At 36.8% G+C, this 15,721-nt stretch overlaps 1 protein-coding gene across 1 annotated transcript in view; it reads right to left on the reverse strand.

Moving 5' to 3' along the window:
* Positions 1–1,075: 1,075 nt before the first annotated feature.
* The window catches only part of DDX1 (DEAD-box helicase 1), a 100,989-nt gene continuing 86,343 nt past the window's right edge, over positions 1,076–15,721 (reverse strand). Inside the window, exons 16-26 of the mRNA XM_053709662.1 lie at positions 12,968–13,057; positions 12,643–12,831; positions 12,456–12,507; positions 12,161–12,307; positions 11,265–11,356; positions 9,519–9,591; positions 8,700–8,772; positions 3,469–3,511; positions 2,125–2,220; positions 1,765–1,885; positions 1,076–1,489 (exon numbers count right to left, since the gene is read on the reverse strand). Coding sequence (XP_053565637.1) covers positions 1,359–1,489; positions 1,765–1,885; positions 2,125–2,220; positions 3,469–3,511; positions 8,700–8,772; positions 9,519–9,591; positions 11,265–11,356; positions 12,161–12,307; positions 12,456–12,507; positions 12,643–12,831; positions 12,968–13,057 — 1,107 coding nt within the window. The 3' untranslated portion in view covers positions 1,076–1,358. The remainder of the gene's footprint in view (positions 1,490–1,764; positions 1,886–2,124; positions 2,221–3,468; positions 3,512–8,699; positions 8,773–9,518; positions 9,592–11,264; positions 11,357–12,160; positions 12,308–12,455; positions 12,508–12,642; positions 12,832–12,967; positions 13,058–15,721) is intronic.

Genomic DNA, 15,721 nt, shown 5'->3' on the forward strand with positions numbered 1-15,721 from the left:
ATTCCAAGTTGAAAAACTGGAATGCGCCCCTAAAATTAAGGCCTTTTAGCCCCCAGAGAACCCGACACACCTATACATGGGTGGTATCACTGTACTCAGGAGATGCTGCTGAAGACATATTGGGGTGTTATTTGGCAGTAACCCTTAACTTTCTCAGTAAATGTATTCTTGAATTGCTATTTTGTCAAAAAATCACCACTTTTTTTTTTTTTTTCAAACTTTGGCATAGATTGGTGGTAAAATAGTTGCATGGAAAGAGTCAAAATACCCCATGTTTAATACCTTAGGTTGTGTTCTTTTAAAAAATATATATATGTGAAGGGTTAATCAGGGATTCCTGACAGATATCAGTGTTCCAATGTAACTATCGCTAATTTTTAAAAAAAATTGTTTGGAAATAGCAAAGTGCTACTTGTACTTATTGACCTATAACTTGCAAAAAAAGCAAAGAACATGTTAACATTGAGTATTTCTAAACTCAGGACAAAATTTAGAAACTATTTAGCATGGGAGTTTTTTGGTAGTTGTAGAAGTGTAGGAGATTTTGAGGGTCAAAGTTAGAAAAAGTGTGTTTTTTTCAATTTTTTCCTCATATTTTATAATTTTTTTATAGTAAATTATAAGATATGATGAAAATAATGGTATCTTTAGAAAGTCCATTTAATGGCGAGAAAAACGGTATATAATATGTGTGGGTACAGTAAATGTATAAGAGGAAAATTACAGCTAACACTGCAGAATAGTAAAAATAGCCTTGGTCCCAAACGGACAGAAAATGGAAAAGTGCTGCAGTCATTAAGGGGTTAAAGGTCTTTCCATCCCTCCACCATGAAGTAAACAGGAGTGAGGGAAACACAAGGACTCCAGAGATTGCCCCAAATCAAGTTGTCAAATCCTAGGATTTACGCAAATATAATCCCTTTAAACCATTATCACAGAGATTATAAATTGTAACAATAGAGTACTATGTACCAATTGATTGTTCTTTTTTGGTTTACTTGTTGTTCTATTGTTGAAACCTCAATAAAAATATTTACAACAAAAAAAAAAAAGATAGTAATAAGCAATACCTTGGTTGTAGGCATTAATTGTTTTATTCACTGCATGCAGAAAGAAAATTACAAAAATGAAATGATGATTTAATATAAATTTGTTTTATATTTCCAACAACAAAAAGGGAACAAAAACACTAATGCCTTATTGTGTTAACCAGTATTGATAAGTGTGGAGTTGTACTACTAGGATTTGTCAGGTTTGACAAATTATTCCTGGAGACTACAGGCAGATGCATTCATATTGACAATTTTTAAGTTCTCCACAACAAAAATGTTACAGTTTTTGATTAATAGTAAAAAGGTTTAGAAGGTTCGGAACAGTTGGTTGGGCAGATACCCAAGGTGCAAGAAAGATGTCTGAGCCTCTTTTTCTAAGGAAGACAGCTCCTGAACAGTAGGTGCTAGAATATCCACATGGCCTTTATATAGCCCACCTGGCAAAAAGAAAAAGGAAGTCAGTTATTTAGTAATAACATCAAACATTATGTGAGCAAGGGTGCATTGGTGTCTGTATTTGTATATATGTAATGTTATGCATGTGTGTATAATGCATTTGTATGTGTGCAATTGCATATGAATGTATTTATGTGTGTATATGAGGAATGCATGTGCATTTGTGTGCGTTTGAGCCACTTGCGAGTCTGTATTTGTGTGTAGTTTTGTATGTGTGTTATTGTACATTTACATTTCTGACAAGATTTAGACTTACCCCCAGTAGCCCTTCTTTGTCCATATGTCACCTTTCCATCAAAATCATCTGCCGGCACTTTAATATCAGGTTCCACTTGAGATATGGTGCATGTCAAGTGCTCCTCAATTTCGGACAGTAACTAAATAAAACAACATTTTAATGCAGAAGTTTGTCTTTGTTTTTTACGAATTCTAATGTATCTGTATTAAATGAAACAAGATATTTGTATACTTTTCTATTGCTGACAAACGTGACTAGTGGTTACGCAATGGGAAAAAAAGGCACTTTTTCAGGCATCAGGGCATATTTTTCTAGGCACAGTTGGCACCTGGGTTTGCTGTGCCATGTGCTAAACAGTACATACAGAAGAAAGGGTACCTGCATCTCATTGTACCATATGGTACAGCCACCATCTTCTTTTAGCCTGGTATTATAACAACCCTTCCCACGGCTGCTGCACACATGATACCAAACCTAATGAGAACAAGAACTTGCAATAAATGTTTACAGAACATCTTTATAATAATAACAACAAACTATTATATTTGCTGCGACAGTATAATATCAATACACTAATTTTGGTAGAAAATAGATTTGAAAATTCTGTAGTAAAGTCATTTACAAACCATTTGCAGTTACAATCTATACAATTTGACAGCTTGACACATCCGTTACAACTTTTTTTTTTTATTAAAAAGGGACATACGTCCTAATTACACTTCCAAGGGCATTTAAACTTAAAGGGACATTCAACACTGCCCACAACATTAATCTATGTTGAAAAACTAAAAATAAAGATCAAGCTGCAACGTGCCCCCTTTCTCTAACTTCCTGCCTTCACTGTTGAATCCTCTACGATCACTTCCAAATTGTTGTCCTAATATGGCTGCTTAACTCCCCCACCGTGACATATAGAGCTTCTTCTTCAAACTTGCTGCCAGTGATATCCCATCTCTCCTACTTCAATGCAAAGTGCATTCACGGCCGTTAGCGCATGCGCGATACACTAGGAACACTAAAAGCAGAACCATAATAAGCCAATTTGTTTCAGAGTACTATGCGCAATATAAGCGTAACGGAAACAAATTGGCTTATTATGGTTCCGCTTTTAGTGTTCCTAGTGTATCGCGCATGCGCTAACGGCCGTGAACGCGCTTGGATTGCAGTCCGAGGAATGGGCTATCATTGGCTGCTGGTTTGAAAAAGAAGGTGAATATGTCACGGTGGGGGGAGTTAGGAAGCCATGTTAGGACACCAATTTGGAAGTGATCGTAGAGGATTCAACAGTGAAGGCAGGAAGTAAGAGAAAGGGGGCACGGTGCAGCTTGATCTTTATTTTAAGTTTTTCAACATAGATTAATGTTGTGGGCAGTGTTGAATGTCCCTTTAAGATACTTTTACATTCACTCCTATTAGCAAATTTACTGAGCTCAGCCGCCGCAAAACACTACTGTGAATTAGATGTGATTGGTGGCACAAATATGCATCTTGTCATTGGATCGCCAGATGAGTTGAGCTAGATCCCAGTAGTGCATTGATGCTCTGGAGATTACTTTAACTATGTGTTTAATACCTTTGCATATTAGGAGCATTTATGTTTTGTACTTTTATGTCCCTTTAATAAGAATGCAGTAGCTTGCTAATAATGTAATTTCTGAATTAGTTTACATAATGATATGACAATTTATAAAAAAGATAGTATAGTAAAATTATGTTTATTACCTTTTCTTTCTCAGATGCCACTAGAGAGATTGCCAACCCCATTCTAAATTGTAATAAAGCAAATATCCGATTAAGAAAATTACATTAAAATTCTGTATTAAAAAAAAAATTTAAACAATAGATTTAGTGTTTATTTATGACATTAGTTGCATGATTACAGGGTAATATTTACAAGAGCACAATTACATAACACAAAAAGGTTAGATGGACCATCTGATATACTCTACCTTTAAGGAAAGTGACGTAAAATACAGATGAGCTCATGAGCTTACATTCTACAGCAAGCATAAGGGGAACATATTACAGTAACGGTGAGGATCTGATGCAAGAAATCTGAGAAACGTTCTAAGAAAGAGTAAAGGGTGTGGCTGGGAGTGAAAGGAGAAAAAAACTAACTAATATAGAGATGTAAACTAATCACAAAATGCTCCAATAGAAGAATAAAAAGGTAAGAAATAGAGTTTATGCATTGAAAGGTACAGGGGAGAGGTAGGTGGAAGCCAAAACCACCTCCTTTTCTGGTATCAGGCCTGAGTGTGTGGTTGAATTGATGCCCCCCCATGATAGTGCAGTTGGAGAGGCAGCCACAAGGTTCAGCAAGATGGAGGTGAATTTGTCACACACAGAGCAAGAAGTTCCATAGAGCATAGGTGAAAGGAGTGTTTGTATTGGGTAGACAAGAAACAGATATCTCATTTGTTAAACGTTTAGTAAGGTATGTGGGAATATATGGGTGTATAAATCAGAGAAGACTCTAGGATTAAAAGAGATGCCGCTAAAAAATAGCAACACGGGGGGGCATGTCCGAACAGCGATCCTGAAAGGCCGCATCTTCACGAGCTCTGATAGAAATACAGACAATCTGTTGGTTAGAGAAATCTTACAGCAAAACCCCCAGATCTATATTACAATTTACTGCTCTCTTTAGTGGGAAGCCTACATTAACTATCTGCGCTGTATTCTTGACATCAGAGCCCAGAATTGGACGTCAGAGGCCTAGAGCAGCGGCTCATAATAGGCAACGCTTCCCCCTCGGATCTCCAAGGTATTTGGCCTTAACTGGTTAGAGGAAAGTACACTATGCATTGTACTCTACTAAGCTACAAGTCAACTATACAAAAAAAGGAGGATGGCAATCTCTGGGGAATCCAACTCACAAGATCATCACGACCCACAACTTCAAAAGATTGATAACCTAATGCTTTGCATGATGGCAAGAGCTCTCTATGATAATCTTATACACCACTTTACCGCCAAACACATAAATGCAAAACAGATCAGCAGATCAGTGAAAAATGTCTTGTCCCACGGACATTGAGAATTATTCTTACCCAGCCAACTCTCCCATTCAACAGAAGGGGCCACACTTATCGGATAATGCTCCTGATATCATGCAGGCCCTCCAAGCTGGGGCTGGAACTGCTGCTTATTAACCTGGCGTGCAAAGTTCAGGACCCACAGATGCTGAGAAGGGCAAATTCACCATCACTTATGGAGCAGCAAAACTCCCGGATCATACAAAATCGTATAGAGAAGGCCTAAATGAACCGGAGCCCACACAAGACTCTCACGCTCTTTCCGGGACTTTGCAGAACCCATCTCCTAACCCGCAAGACAGCATGTCAATAGAAGGGGGTGAGCTAGACTTGCTACAGCGAAACATTGCAGTCACAAACATAATACCACCATCTGACCACCCTATAGTCACCCAGACTGTTAACACAAACGCTACCCATGAGATAATCTAGGAACCAAAACTGAATATCACCATCCCGAGGATTTGGATTATGCCCAGACATCATACCTGCAATATGGATACTCACAGTAATACAGCTTCAAGTGGAATGTGCTTGTGAAGACCTGCTAAACTCCCCAAACAATATGCAATATGTCTACGACATAGATCCCCTTTACGGAGCTACCGGCACTTTCATTAATCCGGCTGGACACTGGCTCACCCCATGGCGTTATTATATACACCTTTATCCAGCATACCTCAACAAAGCTTATCCGAAATTTACTTTTCTAGCACTCATTGTGGCAGAGATAGTCCTGCATTAATAAAAGTTTAACTTGTTTTACTATGCAATACAGTTCTTAATATCCCTGATAGAACTACACTCCAAGTTAGCCGAAGTATTTTGATCACACTGTTTGTATGTTTACTGTTGGCTTTTTACATATGGTTAATTTTCCTTATTAAATATTTATAATTATTTAGCACTATATTACCCTTGGCAATCCCATGCAACACAAAACCCATTTAAAAAATAATGGAGAAATAAATCTACAAACCTAAAAAGATAAAGATATCAATGACAAACAACCCATAATTACAATTCTTGAGTATAAAATACTGATCCACAATTAAAACATTAGCTGTGTTTAGAGGCGCTTTAAAATAATGGTAGCTTACAGAATATACTTATTCATAAATACCGGCTCTGCTGCCTATGGGCGGGGCCGCTGTCGGGGGGACAGGCACTGTAAATCTCCCTAGATGGCAAAATTATATTCCATGATATAGGAGCATTTTGTTTTTGCTAGTCAAGTAAGTTGTATTCGTGCCAGCCAGTTGGGCAACGGTGATCTTTTTAGCCCCGTATTGAATTACTTTACTCTGTTTTCCTACTATTGACCCCTAAATGGCCATATAGCACAACATAGGGAATGGGAACAGCCCACACAGAAAATGGGGCCGCACGTTTAACTCTCCGACAAAAATATATACATACGATTGCCAACTCCTTGTTACACGGCTATAATATCCCCAAAGTTTTCATAAGAAATACCTGATAGTACACCTGTATGTGTCTATGTGTATTGAATTGTGCTGTTAAAATTTATATTTGCTGTTTCCAGCTTTGGCTTCTTGCATCCTTATCTCTTAAACTTTGTCAAAGCAATATCTATCTAGTCTAAGATGCATTTTTTTTATGTTTAATTTATGGAGTTTATTGTTTACCCCTGATGACGGTCTATCATAACACAATAGGTTGAAAAAGAGGCTGCTTCCGGGTGGTAAATCGCCATAGAACAAGCCACTGAGCTGTTGTTCGTTCCTGGTAGAGCGCTTCTCTCTTTGTATGCAAATTATTATAACACAATAGGTCCAAGAGCAACAGACTCCAAACTCCTTTATGTACGCTACTAATAATCAGATATGATGTAAAATTTGATACACCGTTTGTATTATGCATTGTAAATGTACCTACTGTTTTGTCCTCAAAAAAAAAAAAAAAAAAAATATATATATATATATATATATATATATATATATATATATATATATAAAAGTAGCAAAACAGAGCAATAGTGATGGAATTGCAATTTGCACTATTATGTGGTGTTACGCATTGCAAGATGGGTACAGTGATTTTATCAATATGTGTAGAGATAGCAAGTGAAATGAGGAGGTGAGAGAGATGCGCGTACGACAACTGCACGTAATACTGGAAGGAGTGAAACGCTAGTTAACAAAAAGAAACATCAGCAAAAAGCATGGCTATCATACTAATTCTGCCAGTCAGTAAGGAGAGGAAAGGAAACAAGTCTGGTATAATGTTTGTATAATTATTACTGCTCTCACTTTAAAGATGGTCACTCAGACATTTGGGAATATTGTTCCTGCAGTGTTTTTCCCATAACGAGTATTAAAATTATATGTCAGTGCAGTCAGCTGAATTTAATTACTAATTGACAGATAAGCAACAAGCAGGTACTGTGGGTAAAATGAAGGCCCAAATCAGAGGGGGAAACATAAATTAGACCAAATTATATAAAAGACAGTAAAATTAATAGATTAAGCAAATACAACAATTCTTGCTAGTGTAAATACGATTTAAACAGACATTGGCACAGAGAGTTGAAGAGGGAATAGATTCATGTACCACAGCTATACAAGACAGAAATACACTGAAACTGCATTGGGGGTATCTGCATACAACGTTAATCAAAACAGTAATGGTTTATAGAATAGCCACAGTAACTGTATAGGGGGTAGCTCCACATAAACCTGTTATATAAAGTAGAAATGGTGTATAGAATAGGCACAGTAACTATATATAGGGGGTTGCTCCACATAAACCTGTTATACAAAGTAGAAATGGTGTATAGAATAGGCACAGTAACTATATAGGGGGTAGCTACACAAAACAGAAATGGTGTATGGAATACTCACAGTAACTGTAAAGGGTGAGCTACGTATATATCGGCTACACAAATCATAAATGGTGTATTCAATAGGTACAGTAACTTTATAGGGGATAGCTGCACATACACCGGTTATACAAAGCAGAAATGGTGTATGCAATAGGCCCAATAACTGTATAGGGGATAGCTGCACATACACCTGTTACACAAAGCATAAATGTAAGGGGATAGCTGCACATACACCTGTTACACAAAGCATAAATGGTGTATGCAATAGGCACAGTAACTGTATAGGGGATAGCTGCACATACACCTGTTACACAACGCATAAATGGTGTATGCAATAGGCACAGTAACTGTATAGGGGATAGCTGCACATACACCTGTTACACAAAGCATAAATGGTGTATGCAATAGGCACAGTAACTGTATAGGGGATAGCTGCACATACACCTGTTACACAACGCATAAATGGTGTATGCAATAGGCACAGTAACTGTATAGGGGATAGCTGCACATACACCTGTTACACAAAGCATAAATGGTGTATGCAATAGGCACAGTAACTGTATAGGGGATAGCTGCACATACACCTGTTACACAAAGCATAAATGGTGTATGCAATAGGCACAGTAACTGTATAGGGGATAGCTGCACATACACCTGTTACACAAAGCATAAATGGTGTATGCAGTAACTGTATAGGGGATAGCTGCACATACACCTGTTACACAAAGCATAAATGGTGTATGCAATAGGCACAGTAACTGTATAGGGGATAGCTGCACATACACCTGTTACACAAAGCATAAATGGTGTATGCAATAGGCACAGTAACTGTATAGGGGATAGCTGCACATACACCTGTTACACAAAGCATAAATGTAAGGGGATAGCTGCACATACACCTGTTACACAAAGCATAAAAGTAAGGGGATAGCTGCACATACACCTGTTACACAAAGCATAAATGGTGTATGCAATAGGTAGAGTAACTGTATAGGGGGTAGCTACACATACACCCGCTATACAAAGGATATATAGAGTATGGAACAGAAATAACATCATTTGGACAATACCTTTCTGCTCGTCCCACTCTGCCAATGCGATGGACGTAGTTCTGTTTCTCATCCGGGAGTGTAACATTAATGACTGTAAAATATAAAGCCATTACACCCACCGTTGATCACAAATAGCTGTTTTCTAATAACACTGCCAGAATGTTACTACATATAGCTTACTAAGAATAAAATAGTATATAACAATTTATTTTCATTAAAAAAAACACTTATTGAAAAAATGCAATTTAAAAAAACTATTATTTAAAGTACCAAAATGTATCCTGTCTGCAAGTGTCAGAACCCACTATAGAGACTAACAAATGAATATGAGACGTCTGAAACATCTGAAAGTGCTGGTATAATAATAAAACAATAATATGTATTAAAAGGTGACCTGCAACACTTCCACATTGGGTGATCCCATAAGAATACAGATGTGTAATGTCACCATATAGTAGTACCTCAGCATTTATGCTGTTACATAGAAATTCTCACTGGGATATGATATTTTATCACCCATACCTGTTACGGCATACAAATATTTTACAAACTATATTCTGCATACGTTTAGATTGTTATTTTTTTATTTTATTTAATTTATCAATATTCTGAATATAAATTTAGATCTACATGCAGCCAATTGTAATAACCCTTATCTTAATTTCATATCATAGGGGGAGAGCATCAGATTAATGTAATAATATAATTAAAATGTGTTCCCTTAGTGCTTTGCTATTTTTTCCCCATATCAAACATCAAACCCCCCATCTACTGCCCTGAGAAATTCCACAAATCTTAAAATATTACAAAAATATAGTAATAAAAAAAAGTTCTTACCATATGGGACTCCATGAATATCAATACCTCTAGCAGCCACATCTGTGCAGATTAGGAACCTAACTTCTGATTTCTTTAAAAAAATTAAAAAGGTTTAATATACACTGGCTCATTAAGAAGCTTTTTTTAATGTATTGTGTATGGGTTTTTGTTTTTTTTTAACTTTAGCTGCTCTAGCTATATGGCGTTTATAGCGTTGAATAATCTGTAAGAGATAAAAATCCATTCAGTGGTATTATTACAGAAACATACAGAATATTTGAAATGGTTGTAGTAGCACTGCAATCAATATAATGGGAAAAATCTGTTTTCTTTATCAAGGACTATGTATGATTTTGCCAAATCTAGTAAATCGTCCACTGTAATATTCTCTTTTCTTAAAGGTGTCTTGGTACAGCCTGTCACCTCCTCATGAAGGGGTGCACTAAGCTAAAGACACAGTTAAAGTGAATGTAAATGTTGATGCTAAAGTGCCCGGTTTTTAAAAATTTGATTAAAAACAGGGTCACTTTAATTCATCAAAATTTACATTTCACTCCTGTTTTGTAAAAATACTTACCTTTTAATCTTGACAGCCGCTCCAGCTTCCACCGCCTATCGCAAAACCTCTATCTGGGTCTAAAATGAGGAATCTGGCTTCCTCCAATCACGGCGTTGAATCAGACACCGATTCCCCCAGTGGGGGGAGCGTGATTGGAGGATGACAGATCCATCATTTCGGACGTCAGAAATAGCTTGCGACGACCGGGGGAAGCTGGAGCTGCTGTGAAGATTAAAAGGTAAGTATTTTTTCACAATGAGTGAAATTTAAATTTTGATGAATTAAAGTTCCCCTGTTTTTAATCAAATTTTTAAAAACCGGGCACTTTAGCATCAAAATTGACATTCACTTTCAATGTGGCCTCTTAACCTATTTAAGAAGTTTCAAACTAAAAATGGGAAAAGTGGAGCATATTTAACCTTTAAAAAGGAACAGTAAAACTAAATTGTTTCTTTCATGAGTATACAATTTAAAAAGTTTTCAATTTACTTCGGTTATCAATTTCTTTGTTCTCATAGTATTCTTTGCTGAAAAAAATATCTAGGTAAATAGAGTGCGTATGTATGGAGCACTTTATTAAAGCAGCTTTGTAATTATACTTTTGAGCACTAGATGGCAGCAGTGTTTTGTACAGCATATAGCATTTTTTGCAAAACTACTGCCATATAGTTATCCAGACACAATCATGCTCCTACCCCTACCTGTCTGCTTTTCAACAAAGAATACCAAAAGAAAAAAGTAAATTTGAGGACTGTACATTTAAAAATTGAAAAAGCTTTCCAACTCTAATGAATAATAAAGGAAATTTTGCAACAAATGTTGTTAAACTGCATTATTGCCCCACCAGAAAAATGTTACAATTGTTACTATTAAAGGGACACAACAAAGATATTTTTTCTTTGTTTAAAATATAGATGGGTATTTAAAAATAGATGACATGTTTGACATTGTGTTGTTTATGTGTATAACAAACCCCATGAGCTTATTACAGCTGTGGGAGCAGGTATAAAGTAGTAAAATTCTAAATAAACTGCTTTACTAGCTTTAAACCGTGATCGTTGTCCATAACAAGTGTATGAAACGTGGTTTGTTACAGACACGATAAATAAGTGGTTAATCAATATGGATTATGAAAATAAAATGCATAAAAAAATGTGATTCAGGAGCTGCAATCATATGTAGTATTGCTGTTCTCCCAATTTTACCTTAAATCTTTCCAGGTTTTGCTTCCTCTCATGAGGTTTTCTGTCACTATGGAGACAAACGCAAGAAAGCTGGTGTCCTTTCTTATCAGGTCCTTAGGAAAAAAAAAAAAAAACAACAATAAAAACGAATGAAAAAAAAACAAACATTTACCCACACATTTTTAAAATGTGCTTATTTTTACAGTACTTCATACAGAGGGACTAAAACTAAATCAAATACAAATTTGCAATCTAGCACTCAAATTGTATTTCACAATTAAAATCCATCATAATAATAAAATATACATAGTATTTTCATAAAAATGTCATGATCAGAAAGTGTAGACAGACTGAAACGATAACTACATTTTTTTTTACACTAAAATTTGCTCTTGAAAACAATGCCATGTGATCTACTGTTGGTTAAAGGGCTTGGGTATTTTCTAATCCCATCAAGGACTATATTAAAGAAATATTCTCAATAAAACATTGAAGCCACCAGGGGTGATAACCGCACAATATTTTTAAAATGTTATAGTTTTGCAAGTATTTTATCAAACAGGTTTTAGAAACTTTTTGCGAAGTTTGTACACTGAACATTGTGCCATGTATCTACATACCCTTAACATTATGACTGTACTTCCATGTTTAGAGGAAAATTCTAAATATATATAGAATTTAAAAAAAACAAAAATGTAATCCCTTAATGACAATGACTGTCGCAAGGGGTTTCTAGGTATGTAACAGCCTGACTGAGGGGTGCAACAATAGTGCAGTCTCACCACTGTTGGAGATAACCCTGCTTTTCCAGCCCTAGAAGCGCAACAGGGAGCTGAAGTACAGGTTATGGCGGCTGTCATTAAGGGGTTAAAGAAACAGTCATATCCATTAGTGTCTAGTTCTCTGCAGAATAGTACCTCCTCCTTGCTGTATAAAGTACTGCTCCAGATTATCACAGTCTAGTTTAGTCCTGCAGAATACAATTGCTTGATCCATTTTGTGTTCTTTGATTGCTCGGACAATGTATTCCCCTTTCAAGATCTTTATCGCCTCTGAACACATTTCTGTAAATTTAAGAAACAATCATCATTAATGTGTGAACAGGGCGTGTAGTATTGCAGCAGGCTTGTAGATGAGCAAGGTTTTTAGCCACTCATGTAAAATATAATTACTCATCTAGATATTATCTTATTACAAAACAAGTAACTTTACCTGCAGAGCTTCCGCCAGGTCTGGTGTTATCTTTATCATGAACTCCATCAGTCTGAAAACAGCAAAAAGAAATTACATAAAGAGGACAAATATAAATTTCATTGCACATTGAGTTTTGACCTTTATTTCCCTTAGCAGCACTGTGATCAGTATCACTAGCACAGTATGACCTTGTTGTGACACTTACCCGAATATGATTTTTGCTCATTCGTTCCCACGATTTGTCTTTCTTGGGGTTAACTACAACCACAACATGGTGCACAGTTTCAGGGACAGAATCTTCACCTTTAAGATCCACCCAAGTGGGAAAGTGCATAATTTTTTCAGAGAGCTTCTTCACATCAAATGAATGCAGAGTAGCAGAGCACACAATCACCTGAAATGATCAAAAGTTGTATATGCTAGTACCGCTGCAGTTACAGACTAGTCATCTTACTGAGTGACTAGCAATGTAAGTATCTGTATTAGATCAGTAGCTACTCAGAGGTTACAAATATCTTCTAATTTCTTACCTGCAACCTCTTTCCATCTGATGTGATCTGAGGAATTTGACCGTGAATTCGGTTGATGAAATCAGTATAACCTTGGGATAGCAACCCATCCTACAAGCAAAAAGGGTGAATACAGTTTTAGAACAATGTGTACATTTATATAATGTATGCAATATATAGATAGAGTTACCAGGTGTCCAGTATTCAACAGGACAGTAGAGTATTTTAGCAGGCTGTCCCGTAAAATCTGTACCAAAATACAGGACACTTAAATGTCCAGTATTTTTAAAGTTCCCCAAGTGTCAGCTAAACGTAGAGAGTCTCCTATGCCTTTATATTTTACAAATATGGCCCCAAAAGAAGTAATAATGTGCATGTGATATTATGTGTGTGTTAAATCAATGGGGGTGTTAAATCATGTGTGTGTGTGTGTTCCTGGAAGTCAGAGGGGTCAAATCACTACTGCTTAAGTGAGTTACTGGCAATTCAGTTGTGAAAAAACATAATTTATGTAAGAACTTACCTGATAAATTCATTTCTTTCATATTAACAAGAGTCCATGAGCTAGTGACGTATGGGATATACATTCCTACCAGGAGGGGCAAAGTTTCCCAAACCTTAAAATGCCTATAAATACACCCCTCACCACACCCACAAATCAGTTTAACGAATAGCCAAGAAGTGGGGTGATAAGAAAAAAAGTGCGAAGCATATAAAATAAGGAATTGGAATAATTGTGCTTTATAAAAAAATCATAACCACCACAAAAAAGGGTGGGCCTCATGGACTCTTGTTAATATGAAAGAAATGAATTTATCAGGTAAGTTCTTACATAAATTATGTTTTCTTTCATGTAATTAACAAGAGTCCATGAGCTAGTGACGTATGGGATAATGACTACCCAAGATGTGGATCTTTCCACACAAGAGTCACTAGAGAGGGAGGGATAAAATAAAGACAGCCAATTCCTGCTGAAAATAATCCACACCCAAAATAAAGTTTAACGAAAAACATAAGCAGAAGATTCAAACTGAAACCGCTGCCTGAAGAACTTTTCTACCAAAAACTGCTTCAGAAGAAGAAAATACATCAAAATGGTAGAATTTAGTAAAAGTATGCAAAGAGGACCAAGTTGCTGCTTTGCATATCTGGTCAACCGAAGCTTCATTCCTAAACGCCCAGGAAGTAGATACTGACCTAGTAGAATGAGCTGTAATTCTCTGAGGCGGAATTTTACCCGACTCAACATAGGCAAGATGAATTAAAGATTTCAACCAAGATGCCAAAGAAATGGCAGAAGCTTTCTGGCCTTTCCTAGAACCGGAAAAGATAACAAATAGACTAGAAGTCTTACGGAAAGATTTCGTAGCTTCAACATAATATTTCAAAGCTCTAACAACATCCAAAGAATGCAACGATTTCTCCTTAGAATTTTTAGGATTAGGACATAATGAAGGAACCACAATTTCTCTACTAATGTTGTTGGAATTCACAACTTTAGGTAAAAATTCAAAAGAAGTTCGCAACACCGCCTTATCCTGATGAAAAATCAGAAAAGGAGACTCACAAGAAAGAGCAGATAATTCAGAAACTCTTCTAGCAGAAGAGATGGCCAAAAGGAACAAAACTTTCCAAGAAAGTAATTTAATGTCCAATGAATGCATAGGTTCAAACGGAGGAGCTTGAAGAGCTCCCAGAACCAAATTCAAACTCCAAGGAGGAGAAATTGACTTAATGACAGGTTTTATACGAACCAAAGCTTGTACAAAACAATGAATATCAGGAAGAATAGCAATCTTTCTGTGAAAAAGAACAGAAAGAGCGGAGATTTGTCCTTTCAAAGAACTTGCGGACAAACCCTTATCTAAACCATCCTGAAGAAACTGTAAAATTCTCGGTATTCTAAAAGAATGCCAAGAAAAATGATGAGAAAGACACCAAGAAATATAAGTCTTCCAGACTCTATAATATTTATATCTCTCGAGATACAGATTTACGAGCCTGTAACATAGTATTAATCACGGAGTCAGAGAAACCTCTTTGACCAAGAATCAAGCGTTCAATCTCCATACCTTTAAATTTAAGGATTTCAGATCCGGATGGAAAAAAGGACCTTGCGACAGAAGGTCTGGTCTTAACGGAAGAGTCCATGGTTGGCAAGATGCCATCCGGACAAGATCCGCATACCAAAACCTGTGAGGCCATGCCGGAGCTATTAGCAGAACAAACGAGCATTCCCTCAGAATCTTGGAGATTACTCTTGGAAGAAGAACTAGAGGCGGAAAGATATAGGCAGGATGATACTTCCAAGGAAGTGATAATGCATCCACTGCCTCCGCCTGAGGATCCCGGGATCTGGACAGATACCTGGGAAGTTTCTTGTTTAGATGAGAGGCCATCAGATCTATCTCTGGGAGCCCCCACATTTGAACAATCTGAAGAAATACCTCTGGGTGAAGAGACCATTCGCCCGGATGCAACGTTTGGCGACTGAGATAATCCGCTTCCCAATTGTCTACACCTGGGATATGAACCGCAGAGATTAGACAGGAGCTGGATTCCGCCCAAACCAAAATTCGAGATACTTCTTTCATAGCCAGAGGACTGTGAGTCCCTCCTTGATGATTGATGTATGCCACAGTTGTGACATTGTCTGTCTGAAAACAAATGAACGATTCTCTCTTCAGAAGAGGCCAAAACTGAAGAGCTCTGAAAATTGCACGGAGTTCCAAAATATTGATCGGTAATCTCACCTCCTGAGATTCCCAAACTCCT

Source organism: Bombina bombina, chromosome 4, assembly GCF_027579735.1.
Source record: "Bombina bombina isolate aBomBom1 chromosome 4, aBomBom1.pri, whole genome shotgun sequence".
In the NCBI taxonomy this organism is placed as follows: domain Eukaryota; kingdom Metazoa; phylum Chordata; class Amphibia; order Anura; family Bombinatoridae; genus Bombina; species Bombina bombina.